Below are 26,105 nucleotides of genomic sequence, written 5' to 3'. Positions count from 1 at the left end.
CGTCTGAACTGAATAAGAATTGATGGTTTTAAAAACACATACTGAATTTTTTAAACATTTAAATTATGCTTAAATAACATGCCATAAAATAAATAAGAATCATGAGGCACCTTGTAGCATTAACCCCCCCCCCACCATATTAATGTCTTATTCTAGCATAAGCTTTTGTGGTCCACAGTTTGAATTGAATGCCCAAATATTATAGACAGCATTTCCAGTAAATGACTCAGAGTCATCTATCATATAGATTGAGTTGATTTTTTGTGTAAATAAGAGCCTGAGGTCTGATGCAGAGGTTAAGCACATTCAGTGATATAATAAGTCATGGAGTTGAATTCAGAGTACCACGAGCGGAGCAAAGTTTACAGAATGCTGAGCCCTCTGCCATCATCCCTACTCCACAAAATCGGAAAGTCATACTAAGATGCGCCAACTTCTATTTCACTAGGAGTTAGATCACGATGGGTAGCCGTGTTTGTCACTAGCAGTAGAAAAGAATAGGAGTCCAGTAGCACCTTAGGATAGAATAGGAGTCCAGTAGCACCTTAAAGACTAAGAGCCAGCGTGCTGTAGTGGTTAAGAGCAGTGGTTTGGAGCTGTGGAGTCTGATCTGGACAACCGGGTTTGATTCCCCACTCCTCCACATGAGTGGCGGAGGCTAATCTGGTGAACTGGATTTGTTTCCCCACTCCTACACATAAAACCAGCTGGGTGACCTTGGGCTAGTCACAGTTCTATTAAGAGCTCTCTCAGCCCCACCTACCTCACAGGGTGTCTGTTGCGGGGAGGGGAAGGGAAGGTGATTGTAAGCCGGTTTGAGTCTCCCTTAAGTGGTAGAGGAGGTCAGCATATAAAAACCAACTCTTCTTCTTCTAACAAAATTTCTGGCAGGGTATGAGCTTTTGTGAGTTGCAGCTCACTTCTTCAGATAGAGCTAGAAGGTGATTCCATCTATCCTTAAGTAAAGAAGAGTGAATTAGACACATGTCTAATTTTGTTAGTCTTTAAGATGCTACTCTTTTCTACTGCTGTTCCACTACTGTAAGCGCAATTATGCAAGTGGAAGAGAACCTTTGCATATAACCCATGCCCTGTATTGTACTTTTGTGGGCTTCCCACTATATGGACCAACCCGTCATCACAGACATATGGATTTATTTATGTATTTAGATGTTTGTACCCTGCTTTTGTCCCCATGGGAGACCCAGAGCAACTTAGAATTGTTATCCTCACGAGAGCAATCCTGTGAATAGGTTGAGAGCAAGTGACTGTCCCAAGGTCACCCAGTGAGCTTCCATGGTACAGTGAGCTTCCATGGTACAGTGACGTACAGTGTCCCACTATGCTTGCTCGCCTAGATACAGTAGCTTTTATTTCATCCAGAGAGCCTTTATGGGTGACCATGTACTCTTTATGTTTATGCTTTTGAACTACAAGAGCTCTGCAGTACACTCAGTTCTCTGATTATGAATAGTGACACAACAGCGTAACACAACAGAGTGGACAGTAGCTATGATCTCATTGTGAAATGGTACTTTGCCCTTACGTATGGACAGTTCTGCACATTTGCGGTCCAATCTTGTGCATTGAGTTGTACTTGTCATGTCACTCGTTAGATTCGATAGTTTGCGTAATAAAATGGAAGTCCAGTGGCATCATAAAGAGTGGACGTCTTTGAAGTACTGACTCTTTGTAGTTGTCCTGGTGTTGGAAAAAGGACCAGACAATAGCTTAGGACAGTTCTGGGCAGAGGGGAAAAGATGAAGAGTAAAGGTATGGTTTTTAAAAGGTTTGCCAAGGAAAAATATCTATTGGGTAATGGAGGAACAAGCTCATTTGATCGTTAAAATGTGTACATCTTGATTTTTCTTTTCACTCCTTTATCCATTATTTTTGTGAAGGTCTTCCTGAAGAATATAATTAAGCCCTTAGAGCCCTGATGCTTTCATAACTACAAAACTTTCTTACTCTGTCGGTGCTTTCAGGGATAAGCTGTCATTACGGGCAGGATGAGCAGATGTGAGCCAGCCACGTTGTTTATTTGTCTGAAAATGGCTTCAGATTGAGATTTATATAGGTGTTTATCAAGCTTGACAAAGTCTGTTTTAATATGCCCAATTTTGATGACATTCCTCTTATTAGAGCTAATTTAATCAATTAAAATACAACGAGCTGCTGCTTTCTAATTACTAAGCAAGAAGCTTAGACACAGCCCCTCTAATTTTGTTTTATCATCTCTTTTTCTTCTACAAATTTAAAAATAATTTCCCACTCGCTGACATCTTATTGCTTGGGTCTGATGCAGAAGAAACCCTGGACCCTTGCCAACCATGGTTTACAACTCAGAAGCCAGTGTTGGGAATTAACTTTCCCCAGAGTTAACTTTCCCTTCCCTTCATAACTTTAATAATAGTTCAGAGTAATATGGGCACAAATGCTAACCATGCCATGGTTCCCTCTTATCTGTGTTTGTAAATCCACTACAGGCTATAGTTTCAAATTTTGGTTTATTTAGCATGGTTAATGTGCTTTCATGGAAGGCCCGGAATAGAGCATCTAAATGATACTGTTTATATAGGGCCAGCTATTCTTCAGAGCAGGGATTATAGTCAATGGCCACTATTTCTCTCTCCTTGAATAATTTTGTTTTGGTTAGCTTGTTTTCTTTTTGGTTAGCTTGTTTTCTTTAGTTCTTTTATAAACTCATGCACACACTTTTTATTTTAGAAATCCATTGTTTACAATGTTTTAGTGCTTTTAGTATCTCCTGCTTTTGTTTACTTTCTTGCCATATTTTAAAAGCTATTTTTGATCCTTGATATAGACAACAGTCCCCCAAGAAGACTATGACGTGATCCTTCTGAGAACTGATAAAGCTGGTAGAAGCTGGCCTGTGAATTCTCCGGAAGAACCGATGGAACCAAAAGGAGGAAGGAGGAAAAGACAGGCGGTGTGTATTTTTATAATAAATAAACGTTCTCATTTCACAGCTTATTCAAATATGCTTCTTAAGCAACCTTTGTTAGTGTGTCTGGTGGGAAAAGAGCCAAATGTAACAAGAACCCCAAAACAATGTAAGAAAGCTGTCAGGGTAGTTCTAGATTACTGTGGTATAGAATGGAAAGCCATAGCTTTACGAACTCTTTTTTTACTTAAGGGTTCATTTGATCTTTGAATGTTTTCCAGGGGAAGAGTGAATTCTAAAATATTGACCTCTAACAAATTGTATTATTCTGAATACAGAATGGGGGTTGCAGTGCAAACAGCAATTATAAAGGTGGTGTGTTTGCCAGCTCCCTTCTTTCACTCATAGCTGGGGTGTTTGACAGCTGATACAACAGTAGGTAAGAAGATAGTGTCCCTCTCTGACCTTTTCCTTTGACTCCTATCTAAATTGATAGGATTCGCACAGTAGTTTGTTTTGCAAAAATATTGTTCATTGCTTTTTGCCCAGTGAGCTCTTTGCAGAAGCCCATTGTATTACTACAATAAACTATCTGAGAGATCGGATAATTACTATGAATTCACTTTTATATCAGTTTTGGACTATGTTGCACAAATCAAGGTGTCTGTAAAATTCAAGCTCTGGCCTTTTGTGTAGGTTGTTTTTTTTTAAAAGATATTTGGCACTTATATAAAATTATTGTTTGTTTTCTTGCTATTCACTTTCAGGTCACTACTCACATGGATAAGGAAAGGGTCAGATATTTTCAGGACGATGATAATCTGAGCCTGAAGGATTTGGTCAGGAATGAAAAAATGAGAACGGCGGAGGATCAAAATAAGCTTTTCATGAGAATGGCTTCAAAGGTAAGGCCTGACGTGTCTGAATTTATATTAAAGCTGAAAGAACTTTTCCCTTATTTTTTTTTAACTTTCAACTTTCTAAAATAAGTTCCATTTGATGTGCAGTGTTCTAAGGTGTTCTTGAGGCTTTTACATGGATATTTTGAGACTGTGGAAAACTAGCTCAGTGACGGATCTGTTCAAATATAGGTTTTTCATTTATTCACTAATGTGCAGAAGTGCTTCATTTGTATGTGGTTGCTGATGAATGGGGTTGCCATGTCTCTCTTGGGCAGCGGTGGGAGGTTTTTGGGGCAAAGCCTGAGGAGCTCGGGGTTTGGGGGAGGGACTTCAGTGCCATAGAGTCCAATTGCCAAAGTGGCTATTTTCTCCAGGCGAACAGATCTGTATTGGCTGGAGGTCAGTTGTAATGGCAGGAGATCTCCAGCTGGTACCTGGAGGTTGGCAACCCTAATGATGACTCTTCTTGCTTCCTCCTGTGATTAGTGAGATTTAAATGCAGCATGTTTCTGACAAGGACATACTTAATTTTATTCTCAATTTTTCTGTGGTGGTGGTTTTCCAGTTGTGTTTTGGGGAACTTTTGAGTTCCTTGGAAGCTTCTCAGAGGTTCCTCAGTGACCAGATCTGTAATAGAAGGCAACTTTCCTTGAAAGATGGTTGTTCACTATTGCTCATCTGAGCAATGTACAGCTGCAATTGATCATTAGGTGTATGCTAGGGTATTCATGGAGCCAGGCCCAAAGTTATGGCCAGAAACCTTTAGGGGAGGGGCTGTGGCTCAGTTTGTAGAGCATCTGCTTGGCATGCAGAAGGTCCCAGGTTCAATCCCCGGCATCTCCAGTTAAAGGGACTAGACAAGTGGGTGATGTGAAAGACCTCTGCCTGAGACCCTGGAGAGCCGCTGCTGGTCTGAGTAGACAATATTGATTTTGATGGACCAAGGGTCTGATTCAATATAAGGCAGCTTCATGTGTAGCTGATTACATGCCATAGAACATGCCCTAAAATCCTGTTCAATGTTCAGAAGCAAATATTAAAAAGTTTTCTTGATATCTAGAATGTTTTTACAATACAGTCCTGTAGGAATAGTGACGTAAATTTAAAAAATACTGGGCTCTTATTTATAACACACCTTATTTGCTAGTTAAAGCTTGTATTTAATACATTAAAGTCTTACTGTTTTTCCCTTTGTATTGTCCTAACTCTTAATATATGCAGTACTTCTCTTCCTGTAGCAATTTGATAATTAGAATCGGTTACTGAAAAAAACTCCAGATGTGAGACTGTCGGATTAAAACTATGAATTACATTGGGTTGGATCCAAAAGGAATGGATTTTTGCTGCCTCCCCCTTCATGCTATATTCAGGAGGGAGTGGTGTGAAACGGAGAAGCGGTAGTGGAAGGAGGCTTAACCCCTCCATGCTCATGATGTCTTTGTTCCAAACTAGCCCCCCTCCCTAATTACTTTCCTCCCTCCCTGAGGGTCTAAGCATATGCTTTAGGTTTGCCAGGTACCCCTTGGCAACCAGCGGGGGAGGGGAGGTCTTACCAGACTTAAAAATTAGGCCTAGGCCTCGTCGTTGGTGACACGATGACGTCACTTCCAGAAGTGAAGCCATCACGTCACCAACGATAAAGGAGATGCTCTGGTATTTGGGCAAAAACTCTTTAGCTGAAGCTGTTTTAACATATTTTGCCCAAATACCAGAGTGTCTCCATCATCGTCACCGATGTAATGATCCTACTTTTGGAAGTGACACCATCGTGGCAGCAATGTCCATGTCTAGGTCTCATTTTAAGCCCAGTAAGACACCTGCCGGCCAGCTGGCTGGTGCCGGGGGCCCCCAAAGCAGGGGATCCTCTGCCCCCAGTAGGGGGCTGGCAACCCTAATGTGTTTGCAAGGACAGACTTTCATTTGGAATCCTACACACCAGGTGTGTGTGTGTGTGGGGGGGGATAACTTGAGTAGTGCTGGGATGGCAGTACAGCGTGGTATAGTGGTTAGAGTTTCAGACTAGGCCTGGGGGGTCTGAGTTCAAATCCCCATTCAGCCATAAGTTCACTGGGTGACCTTGGGCCAGTTACATGTTCTCTGCCTGTAACTTCCATCTCAGGATTGATTATAATAGAGAAAAAGCAAACTATGCCTGCTGCCCTTATGTTAACTCTTTGAAGGAAAGGTTAAAAAAATTAATAGATATGGAATGATGAGGGGAGCGGGCTGAATAAGGATTAGGCAGTCCTTAAGCCACTGCTGCCAACTTCTCTTTGCTTTCAATGATAGAGAGGGACCATTGGTGCTGATTGCATGCATTTGCGTTTAACATATAGTTAAGCCCTAAGGCATGTATTTAACCTTGCAGTTCTGAAGAGCTAGTGTGGTGTAGTGGTTAGAGTGTCATACTAGGATCTTGGGAGACCCAGGTTTAAAACCCCTAGTCTCCCATGGAAGCTCACTGGGTGACCTTGGGCCAGTCACACACTCTCAGCCTAACCTACCTCACAGGGTTGTTGTGAGGAGATAATGGTTGGAGACACATCTAATGGTTTGAAGAGGAGGGAAATGGAAAATTTGGGCCCTGGGTACTGATACATATGGGCTGGGTAGGATAAGAAAAAATGTTAACTGGCATCATAAGATGTCTAGCATATTTCTACAGTATTCCATTACTTTGCAGTAAGATAATAGGGAAGGGCCGTGGCTCAGTGGTAGAGCCACTGCTTGGCATGCAGAAGGTCCCAGGTTCAATCCCCGGCATCTCCAGTTAAAGGGACCAGGCAAGTAGGTAATGTGAAAGACCTCTCTGCCTGAGACCCTGGAGAGCCACTGCCGGTCTGAGTAGACAATACTGACTTTCATGGATCAAGGGTCTGTTTCATTCTCACTAACACAGCCCCTTCTAAAACAGGTCAGGAGGAGAGAAGGTGACTTCTCCCAAGGGTGGGGATTTGAACCCAGATCTTCCCAGTCCAAGTTTGACATGCTGTCCCCTACACCTGACTGGTTTTCACTGTGTATATGACTATAACACATCGTTATGACATGCATCTTTTAAAAACTATGACTGTATGAACTTTGAAAGCAAATTCGAAACAGAACGGGCGTTTTGAAACATTTGCAGAACGAAGCCATTTTTGTCAGTTCTGTTAATGGAATGCACAGAAATTGCCAACCATATAATGACTTTTTCTTCCTTGCTTTCAATTTGTGAGAGAAATGAGAAATATACCCATTGAAATGAATGTCATCTTCTCAAAGGGAGGAAGGTGGGAATTGAGGAAAATCCGAAAATGATACTCAGCCTAGCATATGAGGAAAAGGGTCCCTTCAGTATTGTGAAATACTTTCATTTGTCTTTTTTGACTGCTGTATCTTGGTCTGTCTCTCGGAAGCCAACTCCTCTTCCTAAGGAGTAAGTTCTGTTGCAACTACGGTAGGAATGCTGAAGGGTAATTTCTAACGCAGAATGAATACAATGTATAGTGTAAGAGAAGCAGGAGTATACGCCCCATTTCTTAAAACTGCTTCTGAACTTGCGCTCGGCAGGGAAATCTTCACATCGAGGTCTGTCTCGGCGCCTTTTGCTTTTCGACATGAAAGCCAAATAGATTTCACTTGGGTGTACAGAGCTGTCCAAAAAGATGATTTTGAATCTGCATTATGCTCAGTGGGAATTAGGAGCAGAGACAGAGCTGTGAAGGTGGAAGGCACCTTGTAACAAAGCCGTCTTGAAATAATTAGTTTTAAGAAAAGGGACAGAGCCAGAGTAGTAAAACGAGGACATCGGCGCATTTCCAGGCAGAGTTATTCCAGCTTTAAACCCGTGGATTTCTGTGGATTTTGACTGGAATAAATCTACCCAGGATTGCACCATTTGTCATGTTTATATTCAGCTACTAAGACGGTTGTCTCCAGGGGCAGACTGGAACGTTAAAATTACTCGGGAACAAGCCAGGCTGACGAAGGGGGTGACAGGTAGACTGACATCCCTTGTGGGCGCCACCGGCCAGGTCTGAGCTGAATGGACTCTGCCTCACTGGCAGAGCTACTGGGGCTTGGCTGTGCTCATTCCTGGCTGCCAGCCTTCCTCCAGGGCAGTGGCCCAACGGGAATATTTCCTGTAAGCTAAATGGCCAGTCCGCTCCCAAAGTAGTTCTCATCAATGAAGAGAGGCCGACCCTGCCCTCAGGCTTGGAAACTGAAAAGACACACAAAGAAAAGAAAAGGAGGGAGGAGATGCTGATGAGCACATACACATGAAGCTTCCTTATACTGAATCAGACCCTTGGTCCATCAAAGTCAGTCTTGTCTGCTCAGACCAGCAGTGGCTCTCCAGGGTCTTAGGCGAAGGTCTTTCACATCACCTCCTTGCCTGGTCCTGAAAATAAAAAGACCAGTGTTGTAGTGCTCTTGTATGAAGCTGTGGTGCAGCCCCGTTTGGAATACTGTGTGCAGTTCTGGTCAACGCATCTCAAAAAGGATTCTGTAGAGCTGTAAAAAGTACAAAAGAGGACGACCAAGATTATGAGGTGGTTGGAGCACCTTTTGTATGAGGAAACGCTGGCGAGTCGGGGCCTTTTCAGTCTAGAGGAAAGACTGCTACAGGGAGATACGACAGAAGTTTATAAAATTATACATGGCATGGAGAAAGTGGATAGAGGGATCTTTTTCTCCCTCTCCCATAGCACTTGAACTTGGGAAGGTACTAGTACTTTCCCAAATTGCTGGGAAATAGGGTTCAGGACCGACTTCTTTACTCAACAAGTAATTGAACTGTGGAATTCAATGCTAGTGGATGCAGTGATGGCCACGAGCATAGATAGCTTTAAAAGGGGGTTAGACAGTTTCGTTGAGGAGAGGTCCGCCAATGGCTACTAGCTATGGTGACTGAAGGGCGGTGCCATCTACAGAGGCAGCAAACGTCTGAGTACCAGTGCTAGGAGGCAGCAGGGGGGGAAGACCTACCTCTGTGCCTTCTTTGGCCCTCCAGGGCAACTGGTTGGCTGCTGTATGTAACAGTATGCTGGACAAGATGGACCACTGGTCTGATCCAGCAGGCTGTTCTTACATTCTAACCTTGCTTATCATAGCAATGAGCCTTCAGCCCAGACCAGGGCCCTGTCAAGTTCCCCCCTTACTGGAATATACTTCTTCACTTAAAAAAACAAGCAAGCTGTGTTTTTTCGTTGGAGATATCTTCCCAACTACAAGCTTCCCAACTTCTCACCCTTTTCCAGTGCATTATGTAGGGGTGAGTTATTGTACCATTTATTAACTCCTGCTAGCTGTACTATGGTTAAATTTGGCCTTTTCTGCTTATGCTTAAAATTTGCACTTTCTTGTATCCTTCCACTTTTAACCTCTGGTTCTGAGAAGCATAGTGTGCAATCTGATATCTGATCTTGTGCATTCATCCACTTGGTTTCAGTGGGGCTTTAGCTCATGGTCTTTATCTCTCTTTACGTTTTAAAAAAACTTTTCTTACATTTCTGCAGCACTTGCAGAAGCCAACGTGGATTGGAGTAGGTCTTGTTGGTATGGCTGCCCAATATAATTGATAAAGCAGGTCTGTGCAATACTAGTTCAATTCAATTATTTTCAGTTGCTTTATTTCAGTCGAAGGTTACTGTTGGCAGATGTTGTGTGGTGGAAAATGCCATCAAGTTGCAACTGACTTACAGTGTCCCCATAGGGTTTTCAAGGTAAGAGATGAACAGAGGTGTCCTGCCATTTCCCGCCTCTGCGTTGCAACCCTGGACTTCCTTGGTGGTCTTCTATCCAGCTGCTAATTGGGCCAACCCTGCTTAGCTTCCGCAGGGTTTGGAACACAGGCAGGATAATGCTGCTGCAGTCGTCTTGGTTGTAGGCTTCCTAGAGGCACCTGGTTGGCCACTGTGTGAACAGACTGCTGGACATGATGGACCTTGGTCTGATCCAACATGGCTTTTCTTATGTTCTTATCTGCCAAGATTGGGCTAGCCTGGACTATGTCGATCAGGGCAGACATTTTACTCGTTCGCAAATTAGTCAACAAATATATACGTAAGAAGTCATAGTGGTATTAAGACTAGTAATAAGGATATTTGCATAATGAATCCTTATCAGTGCAAATTAATTACTTCCAGTAAGCTTCCTCCCAGTTGTGTACTCATATCCCTGCAGGTGAGCATAAGGCACTTTTACCCCAGCCTGGGGGCAGTGGTGATACTCCCTTCCAGTAGTGGCCCTCCACGTTTCATGTGTGTCCCTCTGGCTGTTCACTTGACCTTGCAGGCAGCTTTTTAGGGGTGTTATTGGAAAAAAGGGTGTGTGTATGACCAGCCCAATATGCAAGCAGAGCTCTGTTGGCGGTGGTTTGAATCCTGCCCCGCATACCTTTACACTGTTCGATATCTGTTTGCAGTTCATTCAGCCTCATGTTCACAAATATGAGCAGTGTTTGATTTTGTCAGTTTCCTGTAGTATATTTGGAATATAACGTTCCTGAAATATGAATTCTGCCATTTAAAATGGATGATGTCAGTGTTGCCATGGCAATTTAAAATCGCGCTGATCCAGTTTACACAATCTATACACTTTTTTTTCCTGGCAGATTTTCAGCAGCAGCAATAACTCTCCTTGCATTCATACATGAGGGGCATCTTGAATTATGATTGCGTTAGAGTAATTACTGGGGAGAATGAAGGTTTTAGTGGGTGAATGCAAGTAAGAAATAGATCTGCTGACGAGAGGCGATAAATAGAAAACTAGTTACAAAACTGTGGTAATAAATAGTGTCAAATACGTACACATGTTGCTACAGGATATTATGTAATAAGATTTGGGTTTGTTTGTTTTTCTTTTCTCTTCTATATGTGGAGCTATCACCCCAAAAGAGTGGTGCTTACTCCTCATCCATGTGTATTAACAATCTCTTCTAGGAACATTATCTTTGTCTGGGGATTAATTATAATATTTACATAACTATTACATTGCCATTTAAAGCTGTAATTTTCAACTCTGAAGGGGGGAAGGAGAAGTAAAAGTTGCAGTAAATACTCCTTTTGTTCCTGAGCATCCTAGCCAACAATGCACCTCTTCTCTGCTTATAGTATAAAGATACTTTTTGTACCCCTTTTGGTACCCCTGTGGTGCACATCTGCCAAGCAAAAAGCCCCATGAACTGATTGTGTTCCTGTCCTCTGATAATATTTGCACAAACACCTTGGGAGAATTTCAGGTTTTCACTGCTGCAGCCCTTTGCAGGAACATCCAAGTCCCGTCCAAACCTGTAGAAAGTGAGATGGAGGACTGGGGGGAGCGCCTGCTTCACTGTGCTTGTGTGGAGCCTATGAAACTGTTTTTCACCGAGATGGACCAGTGTCTGGTCCAGCTCAGTATTGTCTTCTCTGATAGACAGCAGCTCTCATGCCTCTCAAGCAGAGAAAAGTCTCTCTAATATCCAATATCAACTGGAGACACCAGGGACTGAACCTGGGACTTCCTGTATGCAAATCATGTGCCTTACCAATGAACCTGAGTACAGAAGCATATAGTAGAGTAAATATTGGTTAAAAACATAAGAAAAGCCTTGCTGGATCAGACCAAGTCCAGCAGTCTGTTCACACAATGGCCAGCCAGGTGCCTCTAGGAAGCCCACAAACAAGACGACTGCAGCAGCATCCTGCCTGTGTTCCTCAGCACCTAATATAATAGGCGTGCCCCTCTGATCCTGGAGAGGATAGGTATGAATCATGAGTAGTATCCATTTTTACTAGTATCCCTGGTTAGCCCTATCCTCCATGAACATGTCCACTCCCCTCTTAAAGCCTTCCAAGTTGGCAGCCATCACCACATCCTGGGGCAGGGAGTTCCACAATTTAACTGTTGTATAGTTGGTGATGATTTCCCCCCTAACTTTGTACATTTATGGGATAGGAGAGTAAAAGCCTTATGGTGTCACCAAGCCGCTTCAGGAAGGAGTAGAGATGGGGGAATGGAGCAGGAAAGAGTGGAAATAATGGTGGGGAAACTGATGAAAGAAAAATGGAGGGATCGAGGGACGGGTACAGAGGGACTTGTGTCTGCATAGAACATACATTCTATGGGGCTCAAAGTGAATAGATTTAAAATAAAGCACTGGCTTAAAAATGTGGCAGAAGCGGACTCTGGTGTGTATGGTATATCAGGATGGCTTCCTTTATTAATAACATCCTTAATGTAGAATTGAGCTCTGCGCCCCACCCATCTTTCCTCCACTTGATGCATAAAAACTTGACTCTTGCAAGCGGCATTTTTCGCATCTGTCAGTTTCCTCTACTGTATCATGCGGTAGACAGCATTTGCATTGTTTTCCAGTTCTGAAATTGTAGTCCTGTTGCATTGTTTGTTGGGTGGTGTTTGATTGCATTGTTATTTTAAATACATATATTTTTAAAAATCTACCTTTAGTCTCAGCAAGAAAGGCAAGCTATAAACGGCACCAATAAACTCCCTTTCACTTATGGATCTTTTGCCTAGTTTAGATTGTGAGCCTGACACTGTGGTCTCTTGTGTTTCTTTATTATTTGTACAGTGCCTAGTTTTTATAAGCGTCTAAAAATAATAATTAATAATAGATTACAGAAGATGGTTATATGTAGGCTGATGGGCATCCATTTCTTGCAGTGTGGTGTTGGTATTAAAGGCCTTGAAATTCCCCTTTAATTGTACAGAGTATCCGGCGAAATGAATTTCTGGTTCCTCCTCTAGAACTTTCTTAATCCTTGTGTGAAGAAATGTCCCGTACCCCAGAATTTCCATCAATGTTTATTATAAATGTGTCTGGTTTGTTCCCCCATGTGCAGAGGTTACTACTGAGAGCCAAAGTGGAGTTCTCCCCACCCCCACTGGCTGTTTTGATACTTGGAAAGGTACCGGTGGGGGGCGGGGGGACGATGACGACAAGATTACCCAGTCCAGATTCACGATGAGCCAAATCAATATCGGGCCCTCGCTGCGTTCGTAAATGGCCAGATTCTTCTCTAAAATGGCATTGGTAACTCCATGTCCAATCTGTAGCTGCCATAGAATCTAGTTTAGCCCTGCCCTGGTTAGTATTTGGATGGGAGACCAACATGGAATTTCAGGGTTGCTTTGCAGAGGCAGGCAATGGCAAACCCACCTCTGTTCATCTCTTGCCTTGACAACCCTATGGGGTCACCATAAGTTGGCTGCGACTTGATGGCACTTTACACACAAACATCTTTTCCCCTGGGTAACAGGATTTGAAGGGGAAAGCAGGGGGGTTTGACTGATCATCTCTAAGCGGAATATTAGGAGAAAACAAGAAGGATAGGGAGAGTCACACCTACAGAGGTTCGAAAGGCAAATGATCAAGCGTCACCTTACCTTAAATAGGAAAGGCAGGAGATTTATCTTTAGAGAGGGGGAAGAATGAAAGGGGTATACAGTTATTTCTACCCTTTCCTGATCCTGACCACAAGCAGGGGTGGCGGGTGGGGGTTGTCTTAATCTTTTCTTAACTAACTGCTTCAGACAGGGAGCTGTGTCATTGGTAGCAATGGCCACGTGCAGCTGAAAAGAGGGCCAGACCCATATCCATGGCATAGAGGTGTGAATCGTTTCTGAGTGCTTGTAACTCCAGAAGAAGGAACTTCTTAGAGATGAGCAAAAAACAGGATCAGAGGATTACAGTCATTTCGCATTTCATTTGATCTCGCTCAGATTTGATGGGTGTTTCTGCGACTTTATGCTGCCGGTCTGATTTCTGTGATCATTTCATGCCCAACTCGGACACGCTTGCCCAGGAGAAACGGGAAGGGGCAGGAGTTGATCCCACCATTCCCGGAGGGTGTATGTGCATCTGTTATTAATCCCTGCAGTGGCTGGAGGGAAAGAGCCAAACGGGAGATGCAGTTGCAGAGCAGAGCCTTTTTAACGGCAATGCAGTCAAAGAGTACTGAAGCAGTAGAGGTTCTTTGAAGGCTGGTAGTCGGCAGCAACCCAGAGAGAAGGGAAAGGGGGAGCTGAGAAAGAGAGGGAACCGGGCTAAATAAGTCATGAGGGGGGTCTGCAGTGGGAAAGGGGTATCAGTGGAAATTGCCAAACCGGGCTGGATCCAATGCATGGTTTCTTCTGGAGCAGTTCATTCGGCTGTAGAGGCAAGCTGCTGTTGTGTGTTGTAAGCAGCATGCCTCTTTGACACTGGCAGCTGACGCGCCAGAAGATAACAGTGCCTAGCACTGCATAACCCTTTTTAAAAAAAATATTTTTTTATTTTCTCATTTTAATATATCAACATATATTAAAATATATTAACAAAAACTAATAATGCTAAAAATTCTATAATATTACTAAATTACCGTATATACCCATGTATAAGCCAACCCGCGTATAAGCCGAGGTGCCTAATTTCTCCCCCAAAATGGGGAAAAATTAGGCACCCGCGTATAAGCAGAGGGTTGGCTTATAACCCCGCCCCCCCGCAGGCTTACCTTCTGGGCTCCTGGTGGCGGGAAGCGGCGGATCCGGCGGCGCGGCCTCCCTGCAGCCGCAGGGGGCCTTTGGAGGCCACTCCCGGCTGGGGAAAGGCGGCGGCGGGGGTAAGATCCCCCCTCCCTCCTCCCCCTCCCTCCCCCCTCTACCGTATTGACCCGCGTATAAGCCGAGTGGCTTTTTCAGCCCTTTTTTTGGGCTGAAAAACTCGGCTTATACGTGAGTATATACGGTAATCGCAAGTTGACTTCCCCCCACCCTCTTTTATCTTAAAATAAATTGTATAAACTTTTACTAACAGAGCTAACCCCAATACTATTTTAATTACCATATTCTTATCCTATCCAACAATTAAATCAATATCTAATATAAAATTAATAGAAAGTGTAAATATGGGATTAGATCAAGTAATATCCATGGTCCCATTAAAAATTAAGTTTTTCCAAAATATTAAACAGCACTGCATAGCCCTGACCTGGATGGCCCAGGGTAGCCTGATCTCGTCAGATCTCAGAAGCTAAGCAGGGTCGGTGAGTATTTGGATGGGAGACCACCATACCAGGGTCGTTATGCAAAGGAAGGCAGTGGCAAACCACCTCTGTTAGTCTCTTTCCTTGAAAAGTCTACTGGGTTGCCATAGGTCAGCTGTGACCTGGTGGCACCTCACACACACACAGCATTGCATAGTTTTCCTTTGTGTGTGGTATCGCTTTAGATCACAGATGTAGCCTATAACGAATGCAGGTCCTGTGCTGTTGGCTTTTAAAGAGCAAGAGTCCAGTAGCACCTTGAAGACTAACAAAATTTCTGGTAGGGTATGAGCTTATCTGAAGAAGAAGAAGAGTTGGTTTTTATATTCCTACTTTCTCTACCACTTAAGGGAGACTCAAACTGGCTTACAATCACCTTTCCCTCCCCCTCCCCACAACGGACACCCTGTGAGGTAGGTGGGGCTGAGAGAGTTCTAACAGAGCTGTAACTTGCCCAAGGTCACCCAATTGGTTTTGTGTGTAGGAGTGGGGAAACAAATCCAGTTCACCAGATTAGCCTCCGCCGCTTATGTGGAGGAGTGGGGAATGAAACCTGGTTCTCCAGATCAGAGTCTACCACTCCAAACCACCGCTCTTAACCACTACAGTACGCTGGGAGCTGTGACGAAAGCTCGTACACTACCAGGAATTTTGTTATTCTTTAAGGTGCTACTGGACTCTTGCTCTTTTCTACTGCTACAGACAGACTAACACTGCCACCCATCGTGATCTGTCTGTTGGCTTTTATGTTATACTTGGTGATTGTTTAGAATAAATGGAGATTCCTTTGCCCGACAGGCCTAGAGTTTGCTTTTCAGTCTTCAGACTGAAGACAAAAGCAGGTTTTTTTAATTGTCTCAAAATAACAAGCTCGACTGGATGAGGGGAAATCATCCAAGAAGACAAAATGTGCATCTGTTCTCTTTGTGTAGTTGCACTTGGAAATAATTTTTTTCTTGCTGGAATGCAGAAACTTTGTTTGACCCTTGGTTCTTGTGGGTTATCCGGGCTGTGTTACCGTGGTCTTGGTATAAGAGAGACACTGTCCTTCAGTGTTACTCCTCTGAAGATGCCTGCCACAGCTGCTGGCGAAACGTCAGGAAAGAAAATACCAAGACCACGGTTACACAGCCCGGATAACCCACAAGAACCAATGAACTCTGACCGTGAAAGCCTTCGACAATATTTTGTTTGACCCTGTCTCCCGTTTTCTATAGAATTGTTTCCCAAACTTATGAATGTTGAAGTTTGGAATGTCATGCGCACAAGCCCGAGTGACATCCTTAGATGCTTGGTTTTGCATAAGGAGAGGAAGCCTAAGTATTGTCAAAGGAGCTTGAGTGGAATAGAAGTGCTGCGTACAATCACCGTTCTTCTTTTCCCTCCTCCTCCTCCTGTTCTGAAAAGTACTCTGGAAAACAAACGGCTGCCTAGTTTCGGTCATATTGTCTGATCAGAAGCCCGGCAATCACAGGAACATTTGTGTTTGTGTGTGGGGAGGGGCACCTTTTCTAGTAGCAGTGCAATTCTGCACTTGTTCATGCAGTCTTGTCAGGTGTATCCCATCAGCGTTTTTCTTTTATGGCAAAACCCTCCAAGAAACGATCACAGTACTTGAAGTCCACATGTGGTCTAATGGAGACCGGTGGGATTTTTAATACGGAGAAGGTGACTGAGGTAAGGGTGAGGGAGGCACTGAAGTTGTCCCCGATTTTTTGTTTGTTTTTATTTTAAAGAGGCAGGTGCCTGTCTGTCATTGGAGAGGGGACCTACATATTTCGGTTTAGATTGCTTTATGTTCTGACCTCCAAAGAAAATCCCCAAAAACCTCCCAAACCTTTTAGTCTGATTAAAATGTAACTGGCAGAGCACCCACGTAAGTGTTCCAGGCAGCTTATGGTATTTTAAAAAACACTCTTGTCACATATGCCAGTCGCTACATGCATAGCAATGGTGTGCTGGGAAAGTCTGGCCCCTGCAGTGTGGAAATGTTCCATGTGTGTGGGCTACCACTTGTGACAAGAGCATTCAATTGAGACAGTTGTGGGAAAGCTTTTGCCTGGGTCCAGCTTAAATGTTTAAATTGGACCTTCCAGGGCTCTGGACCTGCCAATTTCACTGTTTGCATTGACCCCCCCCCCCCCAGGTGACTGAAATTGACAAGGCCCTTTCACGCCGGAAATTGACATGTCTGTGTGTGCAAGGAGGCTAGGGAAGAAAGGCATAGCCTTTGTCAGGAAGGCAGGGGCAGGGGAATATAGATGAAGAAGGAAAAGAAGAAGAGTTGGTTTTTATATGCTGTATTATATGCCGACTTTCTCTACCACTTAAGGAAGAATCAAACCAGCTTACAATCACCTCCCCTTCCCCTCCCAACAACAGACACCCTGTGAGGCTGAGAGAGCTGTGACTAGCTCAAGGTCACCCAGCTGGGCTTCATGTGTAGGTGTGGGGAAAACAACCCAATTCACCAGGTTAGAGTCCGCCACTCGTGGGGAATCAAACCCGGTTCTCCAGATCAGAGTCCACCGCTCCAAACCACCACTCTTAACCACTACACCACACTGGCTCCTAGATGAAGCAGAACCAATAAGAAGGGGCAAGCAGTGAAGTACTGGTGGAAGGCAGTCATGTTTTTGGTTACTTTTCTTGTAGCGCATTCCTACTACTCTATATCTGGAATGCAGATCTCAGAGGGGATGCATGGATGGTTTTTTAAAATTGAATTTGCCTTGCAAAAATGAGTAAGAGCATTCTTAGTTGTATCTTTTAATTAATCACAATAATAAAGTGATAATAAGTGGGGGGAGCCAGTGTGGTGTAGTGGTTAAGAGGTGGACTCTAATCTGGTGAACCAGGTTGGTTTCCACACTCCTACATATGAAGCCACCTGGGTGACCTTGGGCTAGTCACACTCTCAGCCCCACCTCCCTCACAAGGTGTCTGTTGTAGGGAGAGGAAGGGAAGGCAATTGTAAGCCGGATTGATTATCCTCAAAAAAGGTAAAGAAAATCGGCATGTAAAAACCAGCTCCTCCTCCTCTACTTCTTCTGACTACATTCTGCAAAATTATATTTGTAAATTAGTCTGTCATCTTTGCGCTGTGTGTCAGTTCTAAAATTCAGTATTGTGTTGTCAGTATACTGATGTTAAAATGAACACTGCTTTGTAGATTTTTGAAGCAATGAAGGCTAGCCTTACATTTAAAGAAATACTGTCCGAGACTTTTTACAAGTCTCCTGCAGTTGTTATATGGTCTGTATTGAGTGGATTTAACTGTATAAGTGATGTAGGGTGTGGCATTGTAACACAGGTTTTGTGGATTCTCGCACTTTGTAAGGACATTTGTATTGTACGTTGTTAGGAGTTTTCTGAGCCAAATGTATATTGTTTCTATGGAAACCGCATGAAAATGTGTCAGATACCAGATTATATCACAGATAGCAACACGTTACCCTTCTGGGATACTCTGCTGACAGTTTTCCTCTTATTTACTTGAGGCACAAAGGTGGTGTAATTGTTAGGAGGACTGGCCTTACACTGGGAATAAATAAGACCAAGCCATGAACCAAGACTTGGGTGGCTTTGGATCAGTCATGGCCCTACCTCAGAGAGTTGTGGTGAGAATAAAATGGGGATAATCTTCTTGCTGTCCTGAGCTCCTTGGAGTTCATATAAATGTGAGAAATGGTTGAGAAGGAGCTCTTTGGGATCTCAGTGGAAGATATGAAAAAATGCTTATACTTAACTTGTCCAGCAAACATTGGTAGGACAAGAGAGTAAAGTATAATTAACTTAGGGTACATGCATTAGTCTCCCCATTCACTGTTTTTATGCACTTTTTGATTCCCATTTATCCATATTTTTATGTACTTCTGTGCATTTATTTGGAGAAAACTGCAAGTGCATATATCCATGTGTGCAAAAACAACAGCCTCTTTCTTACCTAAGTAGCTTTCCTCTGTTATTATAACATTACTTATCCTATCCTGCCTGGTACTAATTATTGCTTTCCTATTTTATTTTTCTATGACAATCTTCCTTGATGTTTCTCTGTCACTTCCTAACCCCCCTTTCCCCTCTCACCACTGTTCCATCTCTTTTAGATTATTTCTGACATTCCCTGCTGTACTCAGGCATTTTACTGTGATTGTTCCTGGGCATGTATGAGTATGTATATATGTAACATGCTGCCCAGTGATTCAGCCACCAGTAAGTATCTGGACTGATTCCCACAATATTGGCAGCTGAAAAATGAGCTGCTGTAGCTATAACCAGGAAGCTGTGGCCATGGACAATATTTGTCTCTTGTGCGGTTCTTCAAGCAAATGCTTCTTTGAGGACAGCTTGCCTGGTAACATTTGGAGTGCCTGAACAGGCCCTTATATTGCATGTGTAAGTGTCACAGTGGGGTCGCTTTTGAGTATACTAGAGTTCTTTCCTCCTTTCTGCCCCAGGTTATGATTCACTTTTCATCTTCTTGCTTCTTCCACCCATTTGTGCATGTCTGCCGGATATATTTCCTATCCTCCCTCTGCACTTTCTGACTTGTTTGCCTGTTTAGGGAGGGTATTTAGGTATCCTGCCTTTCTCATGATGCAGTCAGGACCCAAAGCGGGTCGCAACAACTTCCGCTATACAAAAATAGTCATCAGGTAAAATCATTTAAGCACATCGTTAAAACAGATAAGCCAGGGACCCTCTTTAAGCTCTCTTAAACAGCTCTGTTTTATAGCCTTATTGGGAGCCCACAAGGATAATTTCCTGCTTCATCCCTTTCTTGGATGCTGTTCCACAGCAGCAGGGTAGCAACTGAAAAGGCCCAGGGCATAAAGGATTGTGTTTTCCAGAGCAAGGGTCTTGCTAGTAGACATGTAGTCCTTATGCCTGGGACTGGCTTTTCTCTTGGTCATCCCTCTCTTCTTTCAGTTTCCCACACATTAGTTCCCTTATTTGTCATGACCTGGATGGCCCAGGCTAGCCGTATACTGTCGGATCCCGGAAACTAAAAAGGGTCATCCCTGATCAGTGCTTGGAACAGAGACCACTGCAGAAGTCTAGGGCCACTACGCAGAGGCAGGGGTTGGCAGACCACCTCTGATCATGTGTAGGAGTGGGGAGGCCAACCTGGTTCTCCAGATTGGAATCCACCACTCATGTGCAGGAGTGGGGAAACCATCCTGCTTCTCCAGATTGGAATCCACCACTCATGTATAGGAGTGGGGAAACCATCCTGGTTCTCCAGATTGGAATCCACCACTCATGTGTAGGAGTGGGGAGACCAACCTGGTTCTCCAGATTAAGAGTCCACCACTCCAAACCACTACACCACGCTGGCTCTCGTTGGCTGAGCAAGGATTTGAATGCAGATGTCCACGGTCCAAGTTTGGCACTTAGTCAGCTGCGCTGTAGCTCCTGAAGCTGTCTTTCCTTCCAGTTTCCAGATAAAACTGACCGAGAGTACTACACGCTGGACGACATGTTTGTTTCCAACGCTGCCAAGGGTGAGCGCAGCGGTGAGGAGGAGGAAAGGCAGAGGAGACAAGCCATCCAGGAGCACCGGCAGCTCACCGCGTGCATGGAGAAGTGTCCCCACTGCTTCGGTAGCCCTGAACTTCCGAAACATCTGATCATTGCAATTGGTAACAAGGTGAGAGAGCAGCTGAGCTTGTTTTGACATGCAAATGGGAAGGGATGAAAGAGGGTTGTTTTTTCGGTGCCAGAGGTTTTTTATGAGATTAAAAGTGAAATTGCTTCTTATGACTTATTGTCTTTGAATGTTCCTGGCCTTTCCAATTAAGAGAAAAGAACCACTTCTTCAAGGGTGAGGCGAAGATGATAAGACACCGTCTTGAATGATCAAGTTAATCTTCCGCAGCACTTCAGAGGCTCCGGATTTGGAGACGACCTTGCTGCAATGATACACAAGAGCGGAATATTTAGAGTAAATAATCAGGAGGTCAAAGCGGAGTTCAGCAGTAAGAGGGCAAGGGGTCACGGAGGAGAGAGAAGTTGAAATTAGAAGATGTAAAATAAAATGAGGTTCGCAAAGACAAAACAAAGTCATACAGGCCTACAGACAGTCCCATCTCTTCCCTTTTAGACACATTTTGGTTTAATTGAAGAGGACATCTGTAAGTTGACATCAGATTATTTCCCACTGCAAAATAATCATTATCTAGAGCAGAGGTTCCCAAACATTTTGAGTCATGGAGCACTTTTCAGGAGAGAAATTCATCACGGAGCACTAATTTTCACCTAGCACCTATATACTAAACTGAATGACAGTAGTATTTTTCTTTCCAGTCTCTTCACAGAGCACTAGGAGATGCTTCACGGAGCACCAAGTGCTCCTTGGAGCACAGTTTGGGAACCTCTGCTCTAGAGTATGAGGCGACTCTTCCACAAGAGAGTAGTACTTCAAAAAAGAGAGAGAAATAAGGTGGTTTGGGATTTTTATGTATTCTGAACATTTTAATCATACCTTGCAATTAAAAAAAAACACAAGACACCCTGTCATGGCAGCCAGTGACTAAGCTTAGAAAGTTCAACACAACAAGTGAAACATTTAAAACACAGTTCCAAAAAATCACAGTATGCTTTTGCCCCATCGATTTTTGACAGGGCCAAAGCCTGTAATGGGAGAACCTCGCTAGTCTATCTCTGTGGCTTCCTTCACTTTTTCTTCTTTTCTTTTTCTCTCCACCCCCGCAAGCTTCCCCCTGGTGCTTCTTGTCTTCTCTTCCCTGTTAGTTGATAGGTTGCCTGTCCATATTTCAGAAAGTTTTGGAACCAGAATAAAATATAAATTATTTAAAAGTCAGCCAAATGCCTTTTTAAATGGGAAGATTCCCCCCCCCTTTCCTAAATGCCCTAAGCAAGCTGGCCATATGCTTGTTGTAGGCAGAGAGTTCCACCGAGAGCTCTTCGCAAACAGAAAAAGCTCCTCGATGCCATAAACTTTGCAGTGGTATCTGGGTTAGAGCATTATCTAAAGCTCTCAAAACGTAGGAAGGAACATATGGCCGCATGTACTTCTCCTTCTTAAATTGCATGGACGTCCCCCTTGCTTTCTGGAGGTACCGATTTTTCTAATAACGCTCTGCTTGTGCCTTGGGTGAAGGTAAGCTAATCTGTGCCTAATAACAGACTGAAGCTCCTGACTAACCCTTTTTTTTCATAAAGGCGAGCAAATGGAGAAGCAGCTTGCCGGCACAGGTGCATGTTCCAGAAGGACAAGATTTTATTAGCAGAGCCGTGCTCTGTGAAAGGAATGGAAAGGGGCAAGTTACAGTTCCAAGTTTATTCTGTTTGTGCTGTGGGGATACGCTTAACAGAGTAAATGATTCGTCTAATCCGGCGTCCTGTTTCCCACTCTGCCTCTGAATGTGGAGGCTCCTGTCTTCATCGAATTTTCCTAATGATCTTTTAGAGTCATCTAAGCTGGTAGCCACCGCTACATCTGGGAGGCAATTCCATAAGATAATTATGCGTTGTGTACTTTGTCGTGAATCTTATGTTCATTGTCCTTATTGGATCTCTCTCTCTCTGTTTTCTCTACACACCATGCATTATTTCTCTATCAGTCATCTCGCCTCATAGTTAAATCCTTACACTCTTTCCCCTTTCCTCACAGGAGAGGTTCTCCAACCTCTTGACCATTTTGGTTTCCCTTTTCTGCAATGGCATCTTCTCCTTTTAAAAAAAAAATTATGAAGAGAAAATGAGAATATAACAATAAAAGAAAATGGAAATATAACATTACTAAAATACTCATAATACAAATGCTTGAAAAGAAACTAAAACCGTGCTGCTAAAGTAAAAAAAAAATACCCATAACAATGAACCAAGCAATATTCTATTTATCTAAAATCCGCATGATTATTACATTACTACCTCTCTGCGATTTACAGATTGGAGTGTTTTTTCCGTCCTTGAAATAGTAACATTCCAGCAAGCGTCCAGTTCTTTTGTATTTTTGTCGTTATTATAATACGCCAACTTAATTAAAGCATCGGTTTCTAATGGCATCTTCTCCTTGTGGAAAATATATATCTAGATGGGGCCCCTTGCTGGTTCTTCCATTGCGACAGAGCAGATTGTTTTTTAATGTGGTGGGAATTTAAAAATTGTGTTTGAGGGAAAGAGGTGGGACTTGCTGGCTTCCCTTGTTTATAGTGCTCAGAGGGATCAGAGGGAATCTGTATATATTTTTGCATGTGTTCATGTGTTGTTCTGAATGCCATATTTGGATTTTTGGGATTTGATAACATCCCATGAGAGGTGTAATTTATATAAAGAGCGATACAAATGTAGAGGAATCTGGCTGGAGGCCATGAAAAAGGGAGGCTGACCTCAAGTGACCACTGATTGTAAGTATGCTTACAGTGCAACCCTTAGAATGCTTTCCTGGACGTGAACCCATTAAGTAGAACTGAGTAGACCTGCTTAGTATTGCACTGTTAGTTAAAGAAGAAGAGTTGGTTTTTCTTTACCACTTAAGGAAGAATCAAACCGGCTTACGATCACCTTCCCCTCCCCTCCCCACAACAGACACCCTGTGAGGTAGGTGAGGCTGAGAGAGTATGACTAGCCCAAGGTCACCCAGCTGGCTTCATGTGTAAGAGTGGGGAAACTAATCCAGTTCACCAGATTAGCCTCCGCTGCTCATGTGGAGGAGTGGGGAATCAAACCTGGTTCTCCAGATCAGAGTCCACCGCTCCAAACCACCGCTCTTAACCACTACACCACGTTGACTCAACAGTATCTCAAACAAGACAGAGACAGACAGAACAAAATTTCCAGTTCTCATGTTGTGGAGGCACACTAATAAAAAACTGAAATTCTCTGGGAGTACCGGATACTTCTGTTCCTTTTGTGTGCGCACAGTTACAGAAAACTATTTTGTATGCCTATAATTTTTAAGTGTTACAACTACATAGTCTTACCTCTATGCAGACAAGCATCTCTGCTCCTGGAAGGACTTCAGCGAGTTATTTTGCAGCGGTAAAGTACAGGTTGAATCAGCTTTGCGTGAAATTGCAGCCGTGATTAAATGTGACACTTCTAGCATTGTCTGTGTTACCTGGTATCTTTCTGATAACGCAAGCACACAAAATCCTTAGGTTGTAGAATAAAAAGCCTTTCAGCAGTATGTTTTATTGCCATCATAAAGAATTTTGGTGTCCCAGAACATACTTGGGCGCAATGATGTCCAAGAAATTAACGCTGCTGCACCGAAGCGCAATCAAAACAAATTGCCTTATGTTTCATGTGTGAAGTGCGGCTTTCGATGTATTACTTGGTAAGACTTGGGATAAATGCATTATTATTTTTTACCTTGCTATAAAAGTGTGGTCTTGCAAGACTTGCGGATAATGTTAAATAGTCTGATGGGGGGCATGAAGAGCCACACTAGTCTCCTTCTCAGGATATTCTTAAGCTGCTCTTTTGTTGGTGTGCACCAGCAAAGAGCAGCTCAGAAGTGACTTTCAAACAATCACCCTGGTCTTCCAGTTGAAAAACATTTTATTATTGGAACTGTGGCTTGGTAAATCCCTCTTATAATTCCAAACCAAAGTGCAAAAACTTCACTGTGGGACAAATGGCTCTTAGTGTAAATATGATTATGAAAAGAATGTTTTACCTGGAATCTTGGCTTCTTTAAAAAAACTTATGATTAAAGCCAAGCAAAACTGAATCAGACCAGTCCAAATTTAAGGTGGATAAGTAAGAAGGGTTGGTCTGTTATGCTGTTGACTTGTTTTATTACCAAAAGGTATAAAATCAATTTTTAAAAATGATCCTGAGCTGCCTGCCATGTTACTCGATCAGGACATCAAATTTTTATAGTATAGTTATCCATAGTCCCCGTTAGAGTCAAACAAATGCAGAAGTGGATTGTTTCTCCTCATTTGATAAATAAACACTTCTAAGCCCAGCAGTCTATCAGATGCAATGGAGGAAGGCCTATTTCAGGTGGGTATCTGTGTTAGTGAGAGCCAACGTGGAGCAGCGGACTCTAATCTGGAGAACTGGGTTCGATTCCCTACTCCTCCACATGAAGCCTGCTCGGTGACCTTGGGCCAGTCACAGTTTTCTCAGAACTCTTTCAGCCCACACAGACACACGACTCAATGGCAAACCACCTCCGAACGTCTCTTGCCTTGAAAACCTTAGGGATTGGTATAAGTCAGCTGTGACAGCAAAATCATACACACACACACAGCTGTGTTATTCTTTAGAACAAAAGTCCAGTAGCACTTTAAAGACAAACAAAATTTTCCAGGGTATAAGATTTCATGAATTGAAGCTCACACTTTGTCAGATACCTGGAAGACCTGTGTCTTTAGGTATGGGTCTACCCAAAATTTGTATTGAGTGGTCCAATTTTAACAGCAAAAGATGTGCAAAGATGAAGGATCCTGAATCCTTTGGAGAGATGTGAGTTTTCACATCAGATAAACCTTCTTTACTTTATCTCGCCACTCACTTTCAAGCATCTCGTTTGAACTTCCAGTGTCATGCAAACGTTAAAATTGCTGCAGTAGTTAAATGCAAAGCTGTACCTCCTAACAGAAGGATCCTGAATCCTTCTGTCCCCACCAGCAGCTGACCTTTTAAAAATCTGCCCTGCCAGATTCTTTCCTCCCAGTTAAATTCACTTCCAGTGTTGGATTGCACTTAAAAAGAAAGTGACAGCAAGAGAATATAGTAGAGCACTAAGCCCCAGGGCTGGGGGAGGGTTTCACTGTGATTAGGGAAGGCGTGCATGTGAAGAGAGGGATCTGCTGCCATAAGTCTAGTGTGGTCCTAGCTTTCTGTTGGGGAGGAGCAGAAACAGGACTGCCTTTATTTAAAACGGCAATCACTTTAGATATAGGCCATTTAACTAGTTAAAATGAATACCAGTCATGATGCATACCTATTCTCTCCAGTACCTGGGACCCTCGTATCTTTGGGACCACCTCTCCTGGTACAACCCCTGAAGGATGTTACGTTCTGCTGAAAATAACTTGGTGGTCTTTGGCCCTAGGAGTGTGTGGCTGTCCTCGACAAGAGCCAGGGCTTTTTCAGGCCTGGCTCCGGCCTGGTGGAATGCTCTGCCCAGTAACATCAGGGCCCTGTGGGACCTGTAAGACAGAGCTTTTCCGCCAGGCCTACAACTGAGGGCAGCCGTAGGTGGTATTGAACACATGAATACATGAAGCTGCCTTATAATGAATCAGACCCTTGGTCCATCAAAGTCAGTATTGTCTGCTCAGACCGGCAGCGGCTCTCCAGGAT

General features: G+C 43.4%; 1 protein-coding gene across 1 annotated transcript in view; it reads left to right on the top strand.

Annotated features, from left to right (window-relative positions):
* Positions 1–26,105, top strand: part of CWF19L2 (CWF19 like cell cycle control factor 2) — a 104,805-nt gene that overhangs the window by 64,212 nt on the left and 14,488 nt on the right. Inside the window, exons 12-14 of the mRNA XM_056858128.1 lie at positions 2,825–2,950; positions 3,673–3,810; positions 20,257–20,469. Of these exons, the coding sequence (XP_056714106.1) occupies positions 2,825–2,950; positions 3,673–3,810; positions 20,257–20,469 (477 nt within the window). The remainder of the gene's footprint in view (positions 1–2,824; positions 2,951–3,672; positions 3,811–20,256; positions 20,470–26,105) is intronic.

This window comes from Euleptes europaea, chromosome 12, assembly GCF_029931775.1.
Source record: "Euleptes europaea isolate rEulEur1 chromosome 12, rEulEur1.hap1, whole genome shotgun sequence".
Lineage (NCBI taxonomy): Eukaryota > Metazoa > Chordata > Lepidosauria > Squamata > Sphaerodactylidae > Euleptes > Euleptes europaea.
This window is presented reverse-complemented; position numbering and strand designations above follow the sequence as displayed.